This window comes from Cydia splendana, chromosome 17 (genome assembly GCF_910591565.1).
Source record: "Cydia splendana chromosome 17, ilCydSple1.2, whole genome shotgun sequence".
In the NCBI taxonomy this organism is placed as follows: Eukaryota; Metazoa; Arthropoda; class Insecta; order Lepidoptera; family Tortricidae; genus Cydia; species Cydia splendana.
Genome location: NC_085976.1, coordinates 15,591,572 through 15,619,046, shown reverse-complemented (window position 1 = coordinate 15,619,046; position 27,475 = coordinate 15,591,572). Strand labels below are relative to the sequence as shown.

Below are 27,475 nucleotides of genomic sequence, written 5' to 3'. Positions count from 1 at the left end.
TGGGCCGAAATATACACCAAGAATAGCGTATCAGGTACGTCGGTCCAACAATGGAGCTAGATTAACACAGACCACACAATGTTGGTGATAGCGCCGAGAATTTGCAATTTGTGTCGTTCTGTATAAAGGCCCCAGTACACAGTGGTCAATGATGGGCCATGACAAGCCATCGCCATTGTGTACAGGGGGCAATGTATACAATGGCGGACGATTGGCCATAAGTTGGCTAAGTGGGAAGTTGTCGGTTTTTTTGACACTTCAAAAGATTCGTATGGTAATCGTGGTGTAGCGTGGCCTGTGGTGTTCACACAGTCGCCCACGGCAGTGGCTTGGCATGGGCCATCGTTAGCCACTGTGTACTGGGGCCTTAACAGGGACCTTAAAATGGCGATCGGTGCTTGCGTTACAGAGTATCGCATTTGTATCGGAGTACCGTACACAATATGGGCCCGATTCGGATTTTGAAATAGACATCCACTAGATATCTTTTAGACGTCACCAAGATACGATAACGATATGTTTAAGATCTAACCTGTCAAATTTGACATTTATGCGATTCTGGAGATACTCCTTAACGATTTCCACAAGATATGACTTAGAGATCCAATTCACATCTAATAGATATCTAACACTAGCTGACGTAAAAGTGACACTGGTTGCCCGAATTGAGCTGCAAAAGAGAACTAGTAGAAATCTAAACTATAACGTATCTAGAATGGATCTAGTACGTGTCGTCTCTTGTGAATATCTTGAAGTTCACGGCAGTATATCTGTATTAACCTTGTTACGGGTAATGTCAGAAGGTTTATTTAACTCAAGTTCATCCTGGTATAACTAGTATTACCCAAAGCCTTCTGGGTAAAGTCCGAAAATTTAAATATTTTAGGGGTTATTACATATGACCACGGTACGACAATCCCCACCCCCAGTGCCGTAATTGAGCTCTTCAGGAAATTAATGACCCTAGGGTCAATAGCTAGAACGCTATACTGACCAAGTCCTACAGTCGGGAGGATGTATAAATTATAGTTCTTAAGTCAATTAGAATAGAATAGAATAGAAAATAATTTATTTGAAACAACACAATCTTAAAATGAATACAGACAAACATGTAACATAGGTTATGTAATTGGTTGTCCCAAAGAGGATACCACTCAGCATATGTCGGAGCACTTAGTGCAACGACGCTGATTTTCAGTGGACCCTTGAACTTATAAAATAAGAAATAAAACAATACTAAAAAAAATGCGTAAAATAATAATGGCCGGCATAAAAACAGAATTAGAATTCTTTCAAAAACAGGTACTTAGAATGGGAACAGAGATGAATGAGGAATGTATTTGTAAGCAACTTAAACTTTAAATGTTGAAACAATATGAATCTAGGATAAACTTCCATTAAGTCAGTTCCATTAAGTCTCGTAAAATAGGTACTGAAGTAGGACTTTATCACTTAGTAAAATTGAAAAATTAAAAAAAAATAGTAAATGAAATTATTCTTGAAATTGGTTTTTTAGGGTTAGATATGAGGATATCACGTATCATTTGTGGTATATTCTACAAAAAAACATCAGCCATATCGTATCTGGAGTAGCCCAAACTTGGTATGTTTTGAAAATTATTTTTGTTTTAATTTAAAAAAAAATGGCTGAAATGTAATGATGTGATATATTTTTAGAATCGCCTCAAAAACCCATTTCATATGATACCACACACGATAGGTTTCTGAAAAAATCCCTTTTCCCCATACAAAAAAAAACAATGACTCAGCACTCCCCTCCTAAGGGATTTTTTTTAGGAACTGGGGGTCAAACATTTTGTTTTGACCTCTAGTATGCGTATGCCAAACGGCTAGCCTGTACATCTTTTGCGGTTTTTTAAGTGAACAGGTTAGACTAAAACTTTGGCGCACCATAGCTTGAAAACTATAACTCGTATCAAAATGAATGTTAGGACTTATTTGTAGGAAATTTATTAATAAATAATATAGTTTTTGACCATTTTATCTTAGCTTGTATCGTTTTCCTGAAAATTGAGAAAATCTGTAAAATGGGACACTTTTCAAGGGGGGAGGGGGGGACGCCAACAGGGGAGGGGGCGGGAGAGTAGTGTTTTATAATGTACTCACCTACTACAGGTATAACACAGCAGCAATAAATCTTAATTAAGTACAAATTTTGCCGCGAAAAAATCTAGAATGAATATATTATTTATCAATAATTTACTGAATTGAAGAATTATTTATTATTATCAAAGACATATGTATGTAACTCCGTATAAGATGAATAAAGTCTAAGAAAAAAACATGCCTCGGAAATCAAGAAAAAGTCATTCTCGGATAGATGGCGCACACACCTTTGGCCTATGGTCGGCTAGATGGCGTTGACGACACCGTTTCATATTTAACAATTTTAACACAGATATCAGTGAATGAACATGGATCAAAATGATATAAAAATAATAATGCCATTTATCCATATATATATTTTTTTTTCGATACGTTTTATACGTTTTCATTTTGAGTTGTAGTCGTGTGTCGATAGATGGCAGTAAATTTACTGTGACTACATAATTTACTATGACAGGACCCCTCTATACTATCTATTCTCTTTGTTATTATAAAATATTTTCGACGTTTTCTACTTTCATTTTGGGCAACCCTAGACTAAGCAGCAGAACGATAACTGTAATTGCTAATCAACGCATTGCAATAAAAAACCATATCATTGAATTCCAATCAAAAATAAATTTTCATGGGTTTATTTATTATACATTCGCGCGCTGTTCGCTAAGTTGGGTGTACAAGGTAAGTGCCTGCGCCAAATTCATAAGGCCCATAGTTAATTTTATATTTATTTTTTCTTACATACATATAATATGAAATTACCGTTTTGTCTACGGAACTAGCAAAACATGGACGCTAAAGAATCTAGCCGTGTATATATTGGGCAATCGGCCCCAGACATTAAATTGACTGCCGTTTTGCCGATTTATTTGCCTAGATGTTTTTTTTGAAAAATTTTTGAGAAAAAAGAAATAATGGCTTATATTTTTTATATTAAATACTGAACAGATTTTTTTGTAACTTATACATTTTATTTACCTATGTTGTAGACTGTAGTTGTACGATTTAAAAAAATATGGAGATCTAAATATAATAAATAGTAGTAGTTTTGTATTTTACATTTATATTTTATATTTCCGAGATAGTTACACTCTTTAATTTTGGGTATTTTATGTGTATACTAATATTCTCTAACGTAGGTATAGGTACTTAGTTTTTTTTAAACTTTGATCAACAGGGTAAAAATACCGTATGTGGGTGAACATAAACAAATTTCACAGCGAACGCCGCCGCTATAGAATATAGTAGAATATAATTTCTTTATTTGCGAGAATACGTATGGTAAAAGATGACAATCAGATTCCAGTTTATTTCAGTTGACAATAGAAAAGGTTTTAACTAAGTGTAAAACTCGGTCCCGTGAGACTCGAACATATTTTTAGGGTTCCGTATCCAAGGGGTAAAAATTACTAAGACTCCACTGTCCGTCTGTCTGTCTGTCACCAGGCTGTATCTCATGAACCGTGATAGCTAGACAGTTGAAATTTTTACAGATGATGGATTTCTGTTGCTGCTATAACAACAAATGAGTACTAAAAAGTACGGAACCTTCGGTGGGCGAGTCCGACTCGCACTTTTCAGGTTTTTTTTCAATAATACTTACGTGAATGATCCGTTTGAAATAATGTTAATAGAAAAGGTTTTAGTTAGGTACATGTATCAGTATTCAGTCAAAGAAAATACATGGATATTATTGAGAATTTCATAGCTAATACATATTAGTATAAATATGCAAGTATCAACTAGGGATGTTGCGGATATTCGCATCCGCATCCGCATCCGCGGAACATCCGCATGATTTTCAACATCCGCATCCGCATGAAATCGATGCGGAGCATCCGCATAATGCGGATGTCGACCAAGTCGGTAACAGGAACGTATTAGCGGCGGCGCCGGCGGCGTAAGTGCTAGGTAATTTCGTCATTATACGAGTATATAACGAATAACGAAATCGTCTAGATCCCGAAAAGTCGGCCAAGTTACTGTTTATTAAATACAACGCACCTATTCTTGCTCAAATACTAAACATTTGGTTTTTTTAAATAAAAATTGCTAAAAATGTAATATTTGACGTTTTTTAAGTACCAAATCTTGCCATCCGCATCCGCATCCGCGGATGTGAGACTTTAAATATCCGCATCCGCATCCGCATCCGCGGATGTCAAAAAATCTGCATCCGCAACATCCCTAGTATCAACTAAAAAATAAAAGCATAGAAAAAAAAACTGCGAGTGAAGTTTTAATAGTAAAAAAAAATGTCAGCTACTTATAAATAATAATGAATAATAATAAAAGACGTTTATTCAAGAAGTTTGAACATAGGTACATAATAAAAGTACACGATAATGCTTACAAACTAATTGAAATGGAAAGTGGCTCAGCTTATGTCTGTGCCAAAAGGCTTCGGGGCACAGCGGCCCTAAAGACTTGCAGCAACGGACGCTGTTATTCTGCCACCGCCGTATTTGTATCTAGCTAAGGCCAGTAGAAACATTTACACTATTTATTACATATAGGACAACCCATATAACCATTCCAGTCGCAGAATCACAAAGTGGTAACTAAATGTCAGATGTGTCGTAACAGAGTCTACACAATGTGTCGAGAATTGTTTCGAAACAAAGTGTCGTCGCCGTGTCTACACTTTTCCGTAACAAGGTGTCGACACATTTGTGTGCACTTTGCGTGCGGTTTGTGACTAAATCTGACAGCAAATTTGTGACAGCAAATGTCAATATAAAATACCTCTTGAAAACCAAGGTTTGTCAAACTACTATTAGTGTCTCGTGTGCTCGTAATTCTAGTAAGTCATCATGGGCAATGCAAATGATAATAATCGACCGAAACCATATAAACACCCAACACCCGTCAACCTTTTACAGAAAAGTTTTTAAAGAAATTCAATAAGCTAATACTTAGGTCAGGCAACGAATGCTCCAAAAGTTGTAGAGGGAAATGCTCGGAACACAATTTTTGACTCCGTAACTCGGTTTGACAAGTTAGGAGGTGAACATATCAAAAGTCCCCGGCCGTAGCCCTTGAGCGGGGGGGAGAGAGGGGGCTTTGAAGGTCCCATTTTCCCGTTTTTCGATTATATCTCGGAAACTATGCATCTCAGCGACATGACCACTTATACAAAATGAAAGTTAATTTAATTTGTTACAAGTTTATTCAGTCAATTTTTTCGATATGTTGAATAGTTTTTGAGATATCCGCTCTTGAAAGTTTATTTAGGGCTCTAAATTTTATCTTGATATATCTATATCAGTGAAGGTGCTAGGCCGTGTTTGGTATCGTTTTCGTATAAATCTGGGGTGCTGAATCCATTTAAGATATCACATTGACACCATTCCACAAAATAAAAATAAATCTTTTTAGGGTTCCGTACCTCAAAAGGAAAAAACGGAACCCTTATAGGATCACTCGTGCGTCTGTATGTATGTCCGTCTGAATACACAAAATAGTTCTTTACCTATAGATGACAGGAAAACCTATTAGAAATGTGCAGTCAAGCGCGAGTCGGACTTAATGTACGGAACCCTTAATACGCGAGTCCGACTCGCACTTGGCCGGTTTTTTTGAAACTCTTCTTGACGCTTAACCGCTGAACCGATTTCGTTGAAATTTGGTATAAAAATAGTTTGCGTCCCGGAACAGGACATAGGATAGATCTTATAACCAAAATCATCTTTTGAAGGTGTGAAAAGTGGCGTGGAAATTTGTACGGGAAATCAATAACCGCTGAACCGATTTATATGAAATTTGGGATGGTCTACATCTTTGATTTAGTTAAAAATGATGAAAAAACATGACTTCAAACCTAAACTTAAACAGTATTAACTTCAAGAAGTCAATTCTGAATTCCCCCCTACACCTCATTTCACACCTTTAAAGGATGATTTTTGAGATAACTTATTATATCCTGTCTCGGGACTCAAAATATATGTGTACCAAATTTAAATTAAAACTGTTCAGCAGTTTAAGCGTGAAGAGGAGTTTAAAAGAAAGTATTTTAATAAGTTTATATGTTTTTACTTCGGAATGGTGTCAATGTGATACCTTAACTAAATTTGGTACTGCGAATTTATACGAAAACGATACCAAAACATGGCCTCGTAGCTTTACTGTTGTAGAAGTCAAAATAAAATTGAGAGCCCTAAATTCTTATTACTTGGCCAAACTTGTGTAGAAGGAAAAGGTAAAATAAAAGTCTTCGGCAGGAATATAAGACACAAATATATATTTTTTTTGCGTTACTATTTCATTCATCAAATATAAACATACCTTGATTATACTATTCTAGTGAGATCCTCATAGATAAACAAAAACATTTACTTAAAAAATTACAAGGTCGAAATGTCACGGAACTTGTGAGAGTAATATGTGAAAAATATAAACTTTTATGACAAAAAAAAATCTGGACACAATTTAAGAATCACCCAATTGCGTCGAGGAATCATCTGTATTTTTGCTTGTTTCATTACCTCCTCGCTTCTTTTTTGTCCTTTGTATTCTGTAGCAATTTGTTAGATCTGAAAATAAAGATAACTTGCGTCGTCACGGATGTCGATTTATAGGTTTTAGGGAGTGCAGAATTCGAAAACGATGATCATTTTATAATCCAAGATGGCGGCTACGTATTTTGTCATAAAAGTGGAATCCAAAATAGTCATCATTTTCGAAATCTGCGCCCCCTAAAACCTATAAAACGACATCCATGACGACTTTTATGACATAGTGCATGGCCGCCATCTTGGAATCCAAAATAGTCATCATTTTCGAAATCTGCGCCCCCTAAAACCTATAAAACGATATCCATGACGACTTTTATGACATAGTGCATTGCCGCCATTTTTAAATTGAAAATGTTATCATTTTCGAAATCTGCGCCCCCCAAAACCTATAAAACGACACCCATGACGACTTTTATGACATAGTGCATGGCCGCCATTTTGGATTCCAAAATGGTCATCATTTTCGAAAGCGGGGCCCCCTAAAACCTATAAAACGACATACATGACGACTTTTATGACATAGTGCATGGCCGCCATCTTGGAATCCAAAATGGTTATCATTTTCGAAATCTGCGCCCCCTAAAACCTATAAAACGACACCCATGACGACTTTTATGGCATAGTGCATGGCCGCCATTTTGGATTCCAAAATGGTCATCATTTTCAAAATTGGGGCCCCCTAAAACGTATAAAACGACATCCATGACGACTTTTATGACACAGTGCATGGCCGCCATTTCGGATTCCAAAATGGTCATTATTTTCGAAATCGGCACTCCCTAAAACCTATATATCGACACCCATCTCGACTTTTATGACAAAGTGTTTTGCTACCATCTGCATGCAAGACATTTCTATTATTTTTACGTACAAAAATGGCCCCCTGTCAACTTTCAATCGAGATTTAATCGATAATTTATTCGATTAATATTCAGATTCATTCAATTTCAATCTATGTTAGGTCGACTAAACTAATCGCGATTAAAATTTGAGAATTAACTTTTTTTATTCCATTAATTAGTCGAATAAACAGTTAATCGATTAATGCCCATCTCTGACCACGGCATTTTTACACTTTGAGAATATCTGAAAACAAATCAACACACGGAGCCATTTTGCAAATCCAGTAACATACCAGTAACTTTGTTATTACTTTTGACAGCGCGTGTCATGTGTCAACACAGAGTCGACACAAAGTCGAAACATTGCAACTACTTTGTGACTGCAATATTTCTCAGCCTTAAACCATATTTATACATCATAATTAACAAGTTTCGTAGTATATAAAGCGTTATTTCTGTTATTTAAGTATAGTATACGCATCGAAGTACTAAAAATGCTTCAAATAATATAGTTATGAACACAGGCACTGAGAAGTAAACAATTTCATTTCCGGCTAAACTAAAACAATGTGGTGGCGCGTTGATTATATTACACTTAGTTTATCAAATCACTCGAGCAGTTTAATTCCCCATAATAATTTAAGTCATATTGTAATATAAATGCAAACAATATATAATTACGTCTTGTAATCCGTTTTAGAGATGGCGTATTAATGTCACTTATTTTTATTTAAGTATTTTTCCATCTGACAGTTTCCATTTGACAGGAACAAAATGAACGAATGAACGAATGATTTTGGCATAAAGTAGTCGCAAACCCGAAACAATGTGTACACACGGCGACCACACTTTATGTCACTTTGTGTCATGTGTCGACCCTTCCCCATTTCTGGTAACTGTGTCGACACGGCGACGACTCTGCGACTGGAATTGTGACCGAAACAGACGGTGTCGACACAAGATGTGTCAACACCGCCTCGTAACGGCGACTGGAAATGGTTGTATGGGAAGATAGCAAAACCATTTACTTATAACATACCTAAGGTTATAAAATAATGAAATCGAAAAAAAAACATACGCATACACGAATATTCGCATCCGCATCCACAACCGCGGAATTTCCGCATTGTTTTCATGCGTATTCATCCGCATCCGCATAAAATCGATGCGGAGCTTAATGCGGATGCGGATGTCGGACAAGTCGGTACAAGAACGTCTTAGCGGCGGCTTAAATCCTAGGTAATTATTTATTTATTTATTTATATATTTATTTATTTTTTATTTATTTATATATTTATTTATTTATATATCTCTTTAATGTATGTATTCATATTGTTATATATTTAGTTGTGCTGTTTTTTTTTTTTTTCCTGATCTTGCACTTCATTTATTTTTGCTACCCTTATACTTATTTCTTCCCTTCGATAATTTCTACTACCTGAAGGTTGTCTGGAAGAGATCGCTCTTTAGCGATAAGACCGCCTGTTGTTGCTTAGTTTTTTATTTATGTTAATTTGCTGTATTTAATCATGTTTTCATTGTGCACAATAAAGAATATTATTATTATTATTATTCTCTTTATTCAATTAGGGTCTTAGGTTAGGGTTTTACAATGTGAGTATAAAAGTAAAATATAAAAACACTTACAAAACATAACAAAAATATATAAACACATTATAAAAAACCTAACCTAGGGTGCCGCCGGCAGCGGGGCAGGGTCCAAGCTGCCGGTGGTCAGGGCCGCAGAGTGAGGAATCGACGTACTATACGCGCCGTGTCCAAAATTACCGCCTTCTGCATCTGACCCTTGATCCAACCACCCAGCGAGAGTCTCTCTAGGTGTTGGTCGAGACTCTTCGCTATGAGACCGTTCGCTGACACGACTATAGGAACAATGATCGTCGAGTCAACATCCCACATAGCGGTTATCTCGTGGGCTAAGTCTAGGTACTTGCTGGACTTGTCCTTCTCGGCCTTCACGAGATTCTCATCATGGGGGATGGTGACGTCGACGAGCACGGTCCGGCGCTGCGATCGATCTATCAGCACGATGTCAGGCTTATTGGCTACAATAGTCCTGTCAGTGATGATAGATCGATCCCAATAGAGCGTGGCACGACCATTTTCGAGAACTGGCGCAGGTGAGTACTTGTAGTACGGCACTTCGCGGTCCACAAGGCCGTATAGGAGGGCAAGCTGCTGGTGAATAATTCTGGCTACGAGGTTATGTCTGTGCAAGTACTCGCCGTTAGCAAGATGAGAACAACCGGAGATAATATGCCTGAGTGACTCTCCGGGACGGCGGCATGCCCGACAAATGTCGACCGTACCGTCCTTCAGGATATATTTCCGATAGTTGTTCGTCATCATCACTTCGTCCGCAATTGCACAGGCAAAACCCTCGGTTTCTCCGAAGAGGTCCCCGAATCGTAACCAGTTCACCGACGCGAGCAGGTCCACATCGGGTCCCGTGAGGGCCTTGTAGAACCGCCCGTGTAGCACCTTACTCTCCCATGCCGCCTTGCGATCCGCAGTACTTAGTACCACAGGTTTGCGCCAGTTCTCGTTTGCCAAGGAGAGCGGCGTGAGGTTCCTGTCTACTGCCACCACATCACGATGCATCCCACACTCGTTGTTAAGGAAATAATTCCTGAGATTGTACACCTCGCGGTTGTGGAGATCCTTGGCGTTTAGGAAGCCTCGGCCTCCACACTTCCGTGGGATGTACAATCTCATAACTGACGAGCGTGGGTGTAGCATGCGATGTGTGGTGAGCAGTGACCGGACCCTCCGATCCAGGGCGTCCAGCTCGGTCTGAGTCCACCTTAGTATGCCAAAGGAGTATGTGAGTAGGGGCATTACCCAGGCGTTGAAGGCGCGCACTTTGTTGCCTCCTGACAAAAGACTGTTAAGGACTTTTGTGAGCCGACTGAAAAAGCGCTCCTTCACCGACCGTCTAATACCTTCTTCCTCAATACCCAACGACTGTGACATGCCAAGGTATTTATAGGTTTCTGATTCAGAGATGGATCTGAAAGACATTGTCTCAGAAAGTTGTAAATTTGTTGAATTTACAACTTTCCCCCGCTGTACATGCATAACCGCACATTTATCGACACCAAACTCCATGTTGATGGCATTACTGAAGACTTCGGTAGTTTTCAGTAGCTCCACCAAGTCTTGGCTATTTGGTGCAAATAATTTGAGATCATCCATGTACAGAAGGTGAGAAATGACTTCACCCCCTCTCCGAAGCCGGCAACCTAGTTCTAAATCCTTCAGCAAGGTACTGAGAGGATTCAGAGCTAGGCAGAACCACAGAGGACTCAGGCTATCACCCTGAAATATTCCTCGCTCAATCCTTATAAAATCCTGCGGGCCAGGGCTCTCATCCCCGCCTCCTGGTTGACGAAGGACTGTGGTCCATTGCCTCATACATGCGCTTAGAAAGGCTCTTAAAGCTGTATCAACTTTATACAGCTCTAAGACCCTCTCCAGCCATGAGTGAGGCACCGAATCATAGGCCTTCTTGTAGTCAATCCAGGCTGCTGAGAGGGCCCCCCTGTTCCTCCGGATTTTTTGGCAGATGGTCATGTCTATGAGGAGGAGCTCTTTAGTACCACGGGACCCAACCCTACATCCATTTTGAGCAGAGGCCAAAATATTGTTTGCGACAATGTGCGCGTTGATTTTTGCTCTCAAAATGGATGTAAGGAGCTTGTAGAGTGTAGGCAAGCATGTGATGGGTCTGTAGTTCTTCGCTTCCGTGGTACTACCGGACTTATAGAGCAGGAAGGTGACACCAGTTGTTAAGGAAGGTGGGGGAGAACCAAGCTCGAGGGCTTGTTGAAATTGTGCTGCCAAGCAGGAGTGTGAGCATCGGAACCATTTTAGCCAGAAGTTGTGCAATCCATCCGGCCCAGGACTTTTCCAGTTCTGGGCCGTGCGAATGGCACAACTTACGTCATCGGGGCTGATGGTGACTGCCCCCATAGGTTCGATGGACTCGCACTCACGCTCGACAACTTCAGAGATAGATCTGAAAGACATTGTCTCAGAGAGTTGTAAATTTGTTGAATTTACAACCCTCCCCCGCTGTACATGCATAACCGCACATTTATCGACACCAAACTCCATGTTGATGGCACTACTGAAACCTTCGGTGGTTTTCAGTAGCTCCGACAAGTCTTGGCTATTTGGTGCAAATAATTTGAGGTCATGCATCCATGTACAGAAGGTGAGAAATGATTTCACCCTCTCTCCGAAGCCGGCAACCTAGTCCCAAATCCTTCAGCAGGGTACTGAGGGGATTGAGAGCTAGGCAGAACCATAGGGGACTCAGACTGTCACCCTGAAATATTCCTCGCTCAATCCTTATAAAATCCTGCGGGTCAGGGGGGTCATCCCCGCCTCCTGGTTGACGAAGGACTGTGGTCCACTGCCTCATACACGCGCTTAGGAAGGCTCTCAAAGCTGCATCAACTTTATACAACTCTAAGACCCTCCCCAACCATGAATGAGGCACCGAATCATAGGCCTTCTTGTAGTCAATCCAAGCGGCTGAGAGGGCCTATGATTTTACGGTACGTAATGTTGACGTCCGCATTCGCGGATGTCAAAAAATCTGCATCCGCAACATCCCTGCTACACATAGGTACGTAGGTATTGAATGTTAAACAATAAAATGTCAAGTATAAAACTAACAAATCAATAGGTACATACCTAAATTAGAATCATCTTAGTCAAATTACAAAATAGATTTTGTGTCATTAGAAAATAAAATAACAATATTAATTAAATATAAAAAACCGGCCAAGCGGAGTAGGACTCGCGTTCCAAGGGTTCCGTACATTACCCAATTTTTAACAATGCATTTTTTATATGTGAACCGCGAGTGAATTGCCTTTATAAAACCCGTAGGAGTGGAATCAAACACTAAGTAATTAGTCCGACTCACGCTTGACTGCATATTTCTAATTAGTTTTCCTGTCATCTATAGGTACAGAACTGTTTTGTATATTTTTTTCAAAATTTTAGACCCAGTTTCCGCCTATTCCTCCTATCCTTACCGCGATATTCCCCCCAGTGGGGATACGTGGAATATTTTTCCATCTATTTCTACTAGTAGGGATACTTTTCCATCTATCCCTACTAATTGATGCCAAATGGATTTTTTCCGCATATCCCTACCGTTTTCCCCCTGGTAGGGATAAATGGATTTTTATCCACCCGTACCTACTGTTTTCCCCCTGGGGTGGACAGGTGGAATTATTTCTATGTATACTCATTGGTTTCCCCCCCGGTGGGGATAGGTGGATTTTTTTTCACTTATCCCTACAACCTTGCTATTTGGTAGGGATCCATGGAAACTTTTCCAATCATCTTAACCTGATTGTATTTTGGTAGGGATACATGGGAACTTTTCCAATTATCTTTACCTGATTCTTATATTGGTTGAAATACATGGAAACTTTCCAATCATCTTTACCTGATTCTTATTTTGGTTGAAATACATGGAAACTTTCCAATCATCTTTACCTGATTCTTATTTTGGTTGAAATACATGGAAACTTTTCCAATCATCTTTACCTGATTGTATTTTGGTAGGGATACATGGAAGTTTTAGCTCAGATCACTTTAAATTTATCAATGTGTATTCTTCCCTATTTCAATTTCATTCAGGCATAAATTTGAATGCTCTGAGACCGATCACGGAGCATCACGGAGGATTGTTACTCCGCGGCATCGAGGAGCACGTTAATCCTCCTGAGTGATCTGCGCTGCGGTCCGCCGGTTTGCGCAGGCCTTAAACAGCTAATAGGTAGCAGGGCGAGTGGATGAAATTCCATAATATCCCTTTCAAACAGCTAGGTAGCAGGGACAAGTGGAAGAAATTCCATATATCCCTACCAAACAGCAAGGTAGCAGGGACGAGTGGAAGAAATTCCATATATCCCTACCAAACAGCAAGGTAGCAGGGACGAGTGGAAGAAATTCCATATATCCCTACCAAACAGCAAGGTAGCAGGGACGAGTGGAAGAAATTCCATATATCCCTACCAAACGACAAGGTAGCAGGGACGAGTGGAAGAAATTCCATATATCCCTACCAAACAGCAAGGTAGCAGGGACGAGGGGAAGAAATTCCATATATTCCTACCAAACGACAAGGTAGCAGGGACGAGTGTAAGAAATTCCATATATCCCTACCAAACAACAAGGCAGTAGGGATAGGTAACAAAAAATCCACCTGTCCCCACCTGGGGAGGAAAAAAGAGATTAATGTGGAAAAAAAGTTATCTATCCCCACCAGGGGGAAAATCAATAGGTACACGTGGAAAAAATCCACCGATTTCTACCAGGGTGGAAAGTAGTTGGGAAAAGCGGAATAAATTCAATCTGACCCTACCATTCAAAAATAGGGGGGATAGAAGGACGACTTGATTCCATGTATCACTACCAGTAGAAATAGATGGAAAAATATTCCACATATCCCCACTGGGGGGGATATCGCGGTAGGGATAGGTGGAATAGGTGGAAGTTTCGCAGATAAAGGGGTGGGGAAATGGTCATTTTTTGGGTATTTTCTTAAATAACTTCTAAATTATTTATTTTAAATTTACAAAAACATATATATTTGAGATTCTTAAAATGAGCTGATCATTTGCTATGTAACACGATGTAGTTTTAAAACTATTATTTTATGTTTAAAATTCATTTGTTTACGTAAGATGTCCGTTTTTGGGTCACGAATTTACATTGTATAGGTGTACAGGTGTTTCATTTTTCCGAATTTTCGATTTTCATCTGACTTCGGTCGAATTCTTGTTATAAGTGATAAAAAAATATTAAATCTTAAAAAAAACCGGCCAAGTGCGAGTCGGACTCCCACACGAAGGGTTCCGTACCATTATCTATATAAACGGTCACCCATCCAAGTACTGACCCCGCCCGACGTTGCTTAACTTCGGTCAAAAATCACGTTTGTTGTATGGGAGCCCCACTTAAATCTTTATTTTATTCTGTTTTTAGTATTTGTTGTTATAGCGACAACAGAAATACATCATCTGTGAAAATTTCAACTCTCTAGCTATCACGGTTCGTGAGACACAGCCTAGTGACAGACGGACGAACGGACGGACGGACAGCGGAGTCTTAGTAATAGGGTCCCGTTTTACCCTTTGGGTACGGAACCATAAAAATAAAAGTCGGTCAATATTTAGAGGTCGCACAACATCAACAAAGATTTTTCAAATAACCAACGACTACATCGGAGGGTAGAAAATGGTTTAAGCGGCTACCATCAAGGCGGAGAGAGGGTGATACTGAACCTTCTTCATATAAATAAATTTTAAAATTAGTAGTAATCTTGGATTTTGGTTACTCGATAAATATTTTGCAGTTTTTAAATATTTTTGATGATGATGACAATTTCGATTTAGACGTCATATTTTTTGTTGTGTACGGTAAATATCAACACGTCTTAGAAAATGTTTGAGTTTTCTCTTTCTATCCAGTGTCCATGCTGTTACAATTTAAAGGCTGATATTTAACTGATCACCAGATTTAGTAAAATTGAATACCAAAAAAATCTATTTTACCACCCTAAAATAATAAATTATCACCAAAATTATAACACCATTTTAATGTGAAATGATTACCAATTTTATTACATTTTACTATCCTATTAACGGAAATGACACCAAAGTAATCATTATTAACCCAAAAATAGTAAATGATTACCAAATTTCAAACCCCATTTTAATGTGAAATGATAACCAAATTTTTAAATCTTGCTATCCTGTTAAAGCAAATGACTCCAAAATAATCATTGTAAACCCAAAAATAAAAAAAAGACCACCAAAATTGTAACCACATTTCAATTAAAAATGTGCAAATATTTAATATATCGTTATCCTATTAACCCTTCGGGTGGCAGCACCTCCGGTTGAACGGTAGGACAAATGGCGCGGCCATTTTTTTAAATATGCCTCGGCGTGGCAGAGGCCGCGAGAAGGTTCGGTCATAACAAGCCCGTAATTGGCAGAGACCGTCTCGCGGCCTCTGTGCGACGCTGCATTTCGCGCCTAAAATAAAACCGTTAAAACTATGCCTTGCTTGCTCACTCTTGCAAGATGCATTCGTCAATAAACAAGGATGGTATTCCCTAACGGTCGAATTCCCGCGTAAAACAAAGTTTGTTAGAAATGACGTGATGTTCCTGCCCCACCTCGCCCATTACGCGCCGACCGTCGTCGAGCCGCGAACATTCAAACGGAATACGCACTGATAAAAAGTGAAATAAACTGTGTGAATCGTGTTAAATGTATTGTTTTGTCATAAAGACTGCTTTTTCTTCAATCAATTGTTTTATTTCGTAACTATACGTATTTTTACATGAAAGTAGAAAAAAATGGTAATATGAGATTAGAACAAGTCTAGCATAATTCACATAAATAGAATAGAATTCATTGGTATACAATCAAATAACCCATTTTATGCTGAATTCAGTGATATATAGTTTGTATATATCATTCATGGATTTTTTTGGGAAACGGTCATATTTCTAACACGCGCCAAATTCGCGATGATCACCCGTTGAGGCCCCGCCACTTGACGTATATTTTTCCAAAATGGCTGCGCCACTCAACCGGCTTGTTATGTCTGTCCGTCTCGCGGCCACCGCCACTTACCGTAGAGACCTCGAGGAGGACAATGCCACTCGAAGGGTTAAATAAATTAATCACTTCGTCACCTTTTTCTAGCAGCATTTTATTTCTGTAACAGTCGCAGTTCTAACCTAACCTAACCTAACCCAACCCACTTTTCTAGTAGCATTTCGTTTCTGTAAGGGTCGCAGTTCAAACCTAGTAGCATTTCTTTTCTGCAAGGGTCGCAGTTTAAACCTAACCTAACCCACTTTTCTAGTAGCATTTCGTTTCTGTATGCGTCGCAGTTCAAACTTAACCTACCCTACTTTTCGAGTAGTATTTCGTTTCTGTAAGGGTCGCAGTTCAAACCTAACCTAACCCACTTTTTTGATAGCAGTTTGGTTCTGTAAGGGTCGCAGTTCATACCTAACCTAACCCACTTTTCTAGTAGCATTTCGTTTCTGTAAGGGTCGCAGTTCAAACCTAACCTACCCTACTTTTCTAGTAGCATTTCGTTTCTGTAAGGGTCGCAGTGCTAACCTAGGTTCGCATAACGAAATGCTACTGGAAAAGTAGGTTAGGTTAGGTAGGTATTCGGTGCGGGGTACGGGGGGTTGAGCGGGAGGGGCTAGTAATTTTGGCATCAGTCTACTTTATTTGGTAATATGTATACATTTTTTGGTAATCATAGTGGTTTATTTAGGTGAAAATATCGCATTAATTTGGTTTTCAAGATTTGATGGTTGTTAATGATTTTTGGTGATTATTCAATATATTTGGTATTTGAATACAATTTGAAGTGCAGTCGTAATTAAAACGGTGGTACTTTTGTATTCTTAGGCCTTATTTTTTTGGTGTTCAGTAATTTTTTTTGGTAAGCAAGATTTTTTTATTTAGGGTAAGTTTTTTTTGGTGGTCATTATATTTGTAGCCCAATTTAAATGAATATAACGGCTATATGTGGCTTGGATTGCAGTAAATAAATGAAAATGAAAATAATGGGTGCCCCTTAATACGCCTAACATTAATTGTCATAATATGAATTCACATAATAGATTTGGCATAAAATAATTGTTCATAACATTAAACAGGCATAATAATAAAAACCGGCCAAGTGCGGGTCGGACTCGCGTTCCAAGGGATCCGTACATTACCCAATTTTTAACAATGTATTTTTTATATGTGAAACGCGAGTGAATTGCCTTTGAAAAGAGTCGGATCAAAGAGTAAGTAATTAGTCCGACTCACGCTTGACTGCATATTTCTAATATTCTAATAGGTTTTCCTGTCATCTATAGGTAAAGAACTATTTTGTATATTTTTTTTGAAAATTTTAGACCCAGTACTGTAGTTTCGGAGATAAAGGGGGGGAGGTGAATGGTAATTTTTTGGCTATTTTCTAAAATAACTTCTAAACTATTTATTTTAAAGTTACAAAAAAATATATTTGAGATTCTCAAAATGAGCTGTTTCATTTGATATGTTACACGATAGAGTTTAAAGAACATTATTTTTTCATTTTCTCATTTACCCCCCAAAAGTGGCCACCATGTTTAAAATTCATTTGTTTACGTAAGATGTCCGTCTTTGTACATATGTGTACCAAATTTCAACTTAATTGGTCCAGTACTTTTTAATGGCCGACGCATTCAACAACTTACGTTAATCACGCCCAACCAATTTGGATTCACTCCTTCAAGGTCGACAACTGATGTAATCCAGGCAGTTAGAATTCTCACAGAAAAACATCGCCATAATAAAGAAGACTTGCACTTCATTTTCATCGACCTGGAGAAGGCATTTGACCGGGTGCCACGAAAACTAGTATGGCAGGCGTTAAGAGCACAAAACCTGCCTGAATGCTACGTGCTGTTGGTTCAGGACATGTATCATAATGTACGCACCAAAGTTAAATCAGCAGCCGGTCTCAGCCAGGAATTCCGAGTAGGTGTGGGAGTTCATCAAGGTTCAGCACTGAGCCCTCTAATCTTTAACTTAGTCATGGACTTTATCACAAAATGTATTCAGGAACCTTTACCTTGGATTCTCTTATACGCAGATGACATCGTCCTTATCGCCAAACCTACTCAAGAACTCCAAAATGCTCTATGTCTGTGGGTAAATGCCCTAGAAGACGCGGGCCTCAGGGTTAGCAGGATAAAAACGGAACACCTCGAATGCATCTTCAGCAACAATTCAAAAAATGATACAGTGATTGACGAGACAACCCAAGACAGGCAATCTTGGCGCCGAAAAATTAGGAGAGCCGACCCCACAGTGGGATGGAGCAAGGTAAAAGAAAAATAAAGAGTGCTTTATTGTTTTCATGATTAAAAACGGATTGAGATTAATAAAATATTAGATTCACTCACTTTATTGTTTGTCAATTCTGTCATTGAATTTAATTTCGTGTAGCTACCGTTGGCGCTAGTTATGCACGCTTAATTACGCGCCACAATGTGATCCGACCAGACCGGTACATATTCGATCGGTTGATCCGTGTAATCTACTGTAACGGAGTGTCATGTAATTTACTTATATCGTCATGTTGTATCTCTTTTTGTATTAGTTGTGTGAACTATGTGTAAGTATTTATTTTTTCGGTAATTTTTTTTTTCTTTATGTTTCTTTTTTTGTCTGTTAGGTACCTTCCGTTATTATTTCTCACTTGATAGTCTCATCGGAAGATCAGCGCTCGAAGTCGCCAGCAACATGCTGAGATGGGGCCATTTCGTGACACTTTATTTTTCACCATGTTCTTTCTGTGTATGTCCATTGTCTGTCTTTACGGATAAAAAACTTTTATATTCTATTCTATATAATGGAAGACCTTGGTCAACTATAGGTAAAATACTTAATTATTGGGCGCCTTAATAAAATAAAAGGGAACACTCTGACCTCTACTACAAGACCACACTTCTGCGCTGACGCCATGCCTCGAACTAGCACCGGGGAACAGTCCGGACCTGCTCCCACAAGTCCGCTCTCAGCTGCCGACTACCTCAGGGTGCGCTTGGGACAACGCACAAGTGAGAAAGTAGGAACATTGTGTAAAACTAGCAAAATGCTTGGCCCTCACGACCGCGTGGAGTAGTAAAATAAATAAGCAACGGAACGGAATTTCCGCAGAATTATGTAGAATTCCAAACTGCGTAAAGGAGAATGACTTACCCGGGGCAGACAATAGGCCTTCGGAGGATAATATATGTACTTACTTACTTACTGCTGTGGGGCAATGACCCGAAGTGGATCTTGGCCTCCGATCCCAAAGACCGCCATGCTACTCTTTCCAAAGCCGTTTCTGTCCAGTCGACGGCGCCGAGTTCGCTAAGGTCTAGGAACACGAAACTTCGAATATACAAAACGGTCATAAGGCCAATTCTTATGTACGGATGCGAAGCCTGGACACTAACACAAAAAGAGGAGCGCGCGCTGCTGGTAGCTCAGCGCAAGATATTGGGACACACACGTCGAGGGGAGGATATGTACTTGCATAATTTCCATGCCACCGGGGCTCACTCTCGACAGAACGATTCACACGCAATAGCTGAAATAAAGATCATCATCAAGATAATCAGCGCTGCACTGATTCTACACGAAATGATGAAGAAAATAGGTAAATTACTTACGATGAAGCGGTTTAAACCGCGATTTAAAACAATGTGGCACACTGGCCTTTGAAAAAAACGGATTACGTCTCTCTACACTATCTCATTTGGAATAAAATGACAGCTGAAAGATCACACCACAGATCTCCCACCGCTGCGTTTCGTTGCACTGTACGATCGTTCGTCGTACGAGCTTTCAAAACTCGTCTCAGTAAAGAAAAAGATTATAATAATTTCCAAAAAGGAAAGAAGTAATAAAATATTTAATTAGGTTTTGATTTTAGTAAATTAATAAAAGGAAACCTTGTATTGAAGAAAAAGCAGATAGCAAGCTAACTCGCGCCCTCTGTCAAGCTTTTCAGCAACTAACTAGCCTACAGACTGAATCAATACCTACAATCAAATACAAATACAAAATTATTTATTTGTCCAACATAGGTTATAGGGTGTTACAGTTCAGTCAGTTTCACTATGTGGCGCCTTACGGCATACAAATGTTGAGAGCATGAATGTCAAAATATAATAGGTATTTACAAGTCCTTATCATCTAAAAAATCTTTTATTGAGTAGTAACTCTTTCGAATCAGTAACAGTTTCAAGGCTTTTTTAAACTGGTTGAGCTCTAGCAATTGAATGTCTTGTGGTATTTTATTAAATATTCTTGGGGCCATTCCGACCACATTTTTTTTGGAATAGTATCGTTTTAGGTATGACAGAATGTAATATTTTACCCCGTAATCGTGAGCTTCTAAAGTTTAAGAATAGATGGGAGTTACATTTTACAAAAACACACATTTCAAATATATATAGGCTAGGAAGAGTTAGAATCTTGAGATTTTGAAAATAAGGCTTACAGGATTCTTAAAAGCTAATACCGCACAAGGATCTTACACACTTTTTCTGAGCTAGAAATGCTATTTCTCGGTCTGTAGAGTTGCCCCAAAAAATTATGCCGTATCTTAGAGTGGATGTTACAAAGGCATGGTAAGCGGTAAGCACTGCAGATGGGTTCACCCTTTTTCTTAAATTATACAATGCATATGAATGTTGGTTTAGTTTCTTACATATAGAGTCAATTTGATATTTCCACGTCAGCTTATCGTCTACATTCAATCCTAGAAATTTGGTCATGTCAGTCTCATCAATTCTTTGTCCCTTATAAGCTACATTTAGATTAGGTGTATAATTAGTCCGTTGTTTAAATGTCATAAGTTTTGTTTTGTCCAAATTAATTTTCAAGTTATTATTCGTTAGCCAATCTATAATTTTACTTAATGTTTTGTTTATGTCAGCCTCATAAGCATTCAAAATGTTCCCAGAGAATATAATGGTGCTGTCGTCAGCAAAAATAACCATTGGATGATCAATAGCATTTGGCATATCATTGATGTAAATGAGAAACAACAGGGGACCTAGAACGCTCCCCTGTGGCACACCATAAGAAACTTCCTTTACATCTGATGAGTATGTTAGTTCCATTTTCGACTTAGGACACAGTTTATTAATTTGAGTGATTTGTTTCCTACCGCTTAAATAAGATTTTATTAAAGAATGGACATTGCCACGTATTCCGTAGCGAAAAAGTTTGTCCAAAAGTATTTGATGGTCAACATAATCGAACGCTTTCGACATAATAACGCAGAGACTGGACGTTTTTTATCCAAACTCTTTAGGACCGTTTTAATTAAGTCGTAGATAGCCATATTAATCGACATACTTTTGCGGAAACCTTTTTGCTCATTAGCAAATAGATTATTGCTTTCAAAGTAGATTTATATACTGCTATAAATACATTTTTCTATAATTTTTGAGAATATAGGAATAAGTGCTATTGGTCTATAATTGTTGATAGTTTCTTTGCTATCTTTTTTATATAGAGGTTTTACGATGCTTATTTTTAATTTGTCTGGAAATTGACCACACGTAATGCATAAGTTAATAATATGACTGAGGATGGGTGAAATTATATCAGAAACTTTCTTTATTATAATAGTACTAACGCCGTCATAGCCAGTACTGTTTGTGTTTTTCAGAGAGCCTATTATTTTATGAATGTCATCGGGAATGGTCGGTTTCATAAATAAATAATTAAGTGAATTGAATGTCAAAGTGTTATTAGAATTATTAATGTTAACGTCGTTACTTACTGTACTAATTGGTTGAATTTGGTCGATAAAATGATTGTTAAATTCCTGTGCGATATGTTTCGGATTCACTATAACATTGCTATTCGTAACTATTTGTGAAATATATTGTCTCGGTTGATTTAGTTTTGAGTTATTGATTATTTTCCAGGTAGCTTTGGATTTGTTTTGTGCAACATTAATGAAATTATTATTTTGCGATTTTTGTGTCAAATGTATAATTTTTTTAAGCCGTTTAGAATAGTTTTTAAAATATTCTTTGTCGCCTTTTTCACAAGAGAATCGACATTTCCAAAGCAGCAGTCTCTTTCTTTTGCAGCAATTTTTTATTCCCTTTGAGATCCATGTAGGTTTCTTTGTGGATGATATTTTTATTCTTTGAAAAGGGAAACACAATCAATGCAAGTACAACGCTAGATGGCCTTTAAGTATATTAGAAAAGAACTATATTCCTTACATGCTTTATTTAAAAATACCTGAGGCTTAAAAAAATTGTTGTTGAAATAGCATCTTACAGCTGGGCAAAAAAATCGCAAAACGGTAATCATTTGGCGTCTGGGGCCGATTCCCCATACATACAATGGCTAGACCCTTTGAACACATTTACACATAAAAGTATGAAAATTTGAGTAGGCCTGTTTAAGAACCGGGCCTTGTTTAGCGCAAGTAGGTACCTGACATGGGCCGAATGGGCCGATTATGATTTTATTGTCTTTTTGGTGAATAAATGAGGTTCCCTATTCTGTACAATGTAAGCGCAATTTCACCGTATGTCCTATACAATCTTCCACCGAGTAACGAAAACGTACTTATAGATTCTTTTCGTATTTCGTATTTATTCCGCCCAGATGAATATGAATTCCGCCCTGATGTGCTCTTCAAACTTACCATATCTAACTAACGAAAAAACAAAATCGGCAACACAACAAAAATCGGTCCATATATTTAATTAAATATAATACAAATATATAAATGTATTCATACTAAATAACTTTCTTCTGTTGCAGTTCGAAAAACGTATCTACTCGTACTTAATTTTTTTAAAACATCGTTATGAGTGCAATATCCTGTATAATTATAATGCTTACAACAGCAGCGGTGCATGTTCCGAGTCCTTGTATCGTAAGTAAACTAATACATACTTACAGTAGAGTAGAACTATCACCATCTTAATACGATCACGTTTATTTAAATTTATAGCCCCCCCAGGCTAGCCAAGACGACAATAGTTTGCAGAAAAAGAAACGATTTGTTTTGTAATATCTGGGAGACAGAGCTTTGCTCGGAAAACATATAAAAACTCAAAAATACGCGTTTTCCCAGAGATAAGACCTAGCTAGATCCATTTTTCGCCCGTGAAAACCCCCATCTTAGCTAATTTCATCGAAATCGTTAGAGCCGTTTCCGAGATCCCCGATATATATATGTCGACGCTCAGGTGATGTAATTGGTAAATTGAAAATAATGGGCGCTTACATGACATACTTACGATTTATCAAAAACACTTGTAAGCGACGTGGGTAATAAAGATGTCTGTTCAAGAGGCTATGGGAGCGTATTAGAGGCGTCAGGGGTTTTTGTAACGTCTGAATGTGTTCTCGGAAATTGCTCTGTTTGATAATTAATTAGCTTATGGTTTTTGTGGACTGGAGTAAGTGGGATCGCCAGGCTGCAGGCTGGCGTCACTCTGGGATTGAATCTCAATCTGGTCGGACAGTAGCAATAGAGACTGCATTACGCCTCGCGTACTTGTACTCGCGTTAAATATCTACGCCCTACGGATGTACCACCTAGTGCATCTAGCCATTCCTGAATACCTAAACCTACATTAAGCCCCGACATCAGATCGTGGGATCGTAACGCGAAAGTACTGCGGGGTTTGTACCTAAAGAAAATTCGATGCATTGTGTATGTGGTGATTTGTGATATCGTGGAATTATGAACTGAAGAGTGAATATTTCAATTTGTGCAAAGACGTAAGGTGTAAAGTTAATATGCGGTGAAACTGGTGGTTTCCTGTAAATCCTGTTTGGAGTGTCGTGGACATCAAATCGGGTCAGTTCGTTCCATTATGATTTATGATTGTTACGTTGATGATTTATCCTTCATGTCGTTAATTTGCCTGCATGAGGTTGATCCTTAAAAGTGGATTGTTCCGTTTTACGTATAAGCGGAGATGTTATTCTTGAGTATTTATTATGAAATTGAATCGAGTACTTTATCTCTACTTAAAAACATTGTGGCATTTGTCCGACAGTATGTAGCCTGTTTGGAGAATTTGTAAATAATTTTCCAAGACAATAAGACGATGTTTTATGGTGATTAATGGAGAAAAGATACGAGTGAACTTGAAATTAAATTTGAAATCATTTGCGATAGAGATTTAAGATAACGATCGAAGAGTAATAATCTTCGTTAGCCATTTCCTTGTCTGAAGTTTGCCTGGAGGAGATCGCTGTTTGGCGATGAGTCCGCCTGTTGTTACGTACCTACCGGTTTCTATTTGTCCTCGATCCTGTACCATTTTTTGTAGTGAACGATGAATCATTTTTATTGTTTTTATTAGATACTAGTAGTTGGGCTAACACTATCGAGATAATATGAGATCCCTGATTACCTACTAATATTTTGTCTATTTCTAAACTAGAGTTTTGAATGAGGTATTTAAAAGCGAGTATTTTCAAATTACGAAATTGTTGCTTTTTATAGCCTGTTGTGGAATTCGTTTTTAGTATACCTACTTTAAAAACTAAAAGAAACATTAAAGTTAGTTTCTCGTTTAATCCGTTAATTCATAATGCAATGCTTAATTTTAAGCGAGTAATACCTAGTTACTACGGTATAAAAAGACATTTTGTAGCAAACTAAATAATGATTTAGTTGTTGTTTAAATTAACGGATATTGGTTGAAAATAGATTTTTAAAGGAAATAGAGCTTACTTAGTTTGATATTGTTTTGAATGTTTCGACTGAACAGTTGATTGTCCACCCATCCATCATTTTATGGACTTTAGCTTGCATAGTTATCGATAAAAAGAGTTTGGTCCATTCTTAAGTATCTGACTGGTATTTTGGTTTTGATAAACTCGAATAATACGGAAGCATGATGCAAGAGCAATGCGATCTTGTAATGTCAATGTATGGATTTAAGTTATTCGATTAGTAACCTTTTGTAAGGTAATTGTTTTTATGGCGACTGGAGAATTCATAAATAATAATCTGCTACTTAGTCACCTGGTTTTCAATGAAAGATGTAAGTACGTAAATTGAGATTGAAGCCTTCAATCTGATTATTTTGGTCTAGGCATGTCTTACAACAGTTACAACACATTACTTATCGACGTATAGTCAAAGTATTACAACCGATAAATTACGAGACGTAAGATTTACGCCCATTTCTGTGAAGAATACAAGTCTTATTATCGATTAAAATAAAGTCTAAAGTATTTTGGCGATGAATCAGTGAAATACAGCGTTGAACTCCTAGTTAAATGGGTCCATTCCGGGTGCCTACCTGCAGTTTTGTTTTGTTTATGGCCGAATGTTGCACAACTTGTACAAGTGTTGTTTGTCTTTTAAAGTACCCAATGATTTGGGTCGAGTTTTTTTTTGGTTGTCAAGATGACACCAATTGACGTTGTTTGATAACGTTGTTTGGTAACAAAAAAAATATTACAGAATACGCTTTTGGAGAGACGGCAAAAACATGAACAAAAACATCGTTACTTTCAGATCATTAATCAATAACGTTGTTAGTATAAAAATCTTAAAAACATTATAAGTGATAGGTACATTTAATCAATACCTAACTATTAAAAAAAAAACTTTGTGAATTTTAACATCGAATGAAATGCCGTGATATTTCTTTATTTAGGTTCTAAAAACTTCTAAATCAGCACTTTCCAATAATATGAATAGCTGTTAATTTTTTTGAGAGAATGAACCTTTTGCGTTTTCTGGTTACATTTTCAATGGTACGGAAATAAAGTTTTTGAGACATTGAAAATGCTAATCTAAAGTTAATAAAGTTACAGGTTCGATTCCTGGTTTGAGCTGCTAGTAAATGCTCTGTATTTTTTTTTTGCTGAGACCAAGTAACAAAGAATAGTCAGTTATAGCCGTTGTCGACGCATAAGAATGTATATTCTTTGAATAATTTGGATGGCTGAATATTGGAACTGAAATTCAGTTGGTTTATGTGACTTCAATGCAAAGTTATTTTAGAAAGTGACAACTAAGAGTAATTTGAGTATTGATGACTTTAGTGACTTATGTAGGTGCATCACTTTGTGTTTAGCTTGTCGGTCGATCGTAGGTCACATACCCGAATCAGATATATTCTCACGCATATTTAGTGAAAATGTGTTTGGTAAAGGAGGCTGCGCGGCGACCACAGGTGATGATACATAGTGTTAGGGATGATGATGACACCCGTGGTGGTGTTGATGCCTTGTGTGGCATGGTTTGGATTCCTGTGTGGAACCGTTGGAGTGATCGGTGTATCACTTTGGAAGTGGCCTGAGTGCTGCTGTGGTCAGTGGACCATAAGTGTTGTGATGTGACAATGTGAGTCACGCGTGTTGTGGCCGGCGTGCCACAGGTTTTGAGATGTGACAAGGTATGTCGCATGTGTTGTGGCCGGTGTGCTACAGGTATTAAGACTGTTGAGAGTTGATATGTGATAGTTGAGACATGACATCTTTGTGACTTGTGATGGACGTGGTCGGTGTACCACACGTGTTGTGACGTGACAAGGTGTGTCACATATGTTGTGGCCGTGGTGCCACAGGTATTGAAACGGTTGAGACATGACAGCTTTGTGACGAACGTGGTCGGTGGACCATGTGGTTACGGCAGGCGTGCCGTGTGACAATTACTATGAGAGACAGTGACATTTAGCGCAAGCCTTATCGCCTGTAGACTTGCAGTGGTGGTGCCCGGATGTGGTGCGGGCCAGAGTGCTTTGAGATTTGAGATTTGAGAAGTCACATAAATGTTGTAACAACGAGGTGTTGTTTTGATCAATGTAATTTAAATGATATTGATGATGTTCTTATAAGAAAATATAGGTACTCAAACTATTCTTTGTTGCTTGTATTTGTAAAAGAGTTCATTCGATTCGAGCATTTTATTGATTATTTATGTTTGTACTCTTAGCGATATTCGTGGCAGAATAACCTTCGTTAGTTAGGTCGAATCTTCGCCGATCGTTCGTCGAAAGTTAGGTCGGATCTGTAGCGATATTAATTGCCTAGTGGATCTTAGTGACCTGTAGTGATGTTAATAGCCGAATGGATCTTAGTGATCTGTAGTGATATTAATAGCCGAATGGATCTTAGTGATCTGTAGTGATGTTAATAGCCGAATGGATCTTAGTGATCTGTAGTGATATTAGTGGCAGAATAGCCGAACGGTAAAGTTGAATTAAAATTTGCTGAGTTGTCATAATGACTATTAAATGTCTTATTGCACACGAGGACGTGTGACAGTCAGGATCGCCGTGTCGACGCTCAGGTGATGTAATTGGTAAATTGAAAATAATGGGCGCTTACATGACATACTTACGATTTATCAAAAACACTTGTAAGCGAC

General features: G+C 38.2%; 1 protein-coding gene across 1 annotated transcript in view; it reads left to right on the top strand.

The window, feature by feature from the left end:
- Positions 1-2,777: 2,777 nt before the first annotated feature.
- Positions 2,778-27,475, top strand: part of LOC134798980 (uncharacterized) — a 98,203-nt gene continuing 73,505 nt past the window's right edge. Inside the window, exons 1-2 of the mRNA XM_063771405.1 lie at positions 2,778-2,805; positions 22,891-23,005. Coding sequence (XP_063627475.1) covers positions 22,937-23,005 — 69 coding nt within the window. The 5' untranslated portion in view covers positions 2,778-2,805; positions 22,891-22,936. The remainder of the gene's footprint in view (positions 2,806-22,890; positions 23,006-27,475) is intronic.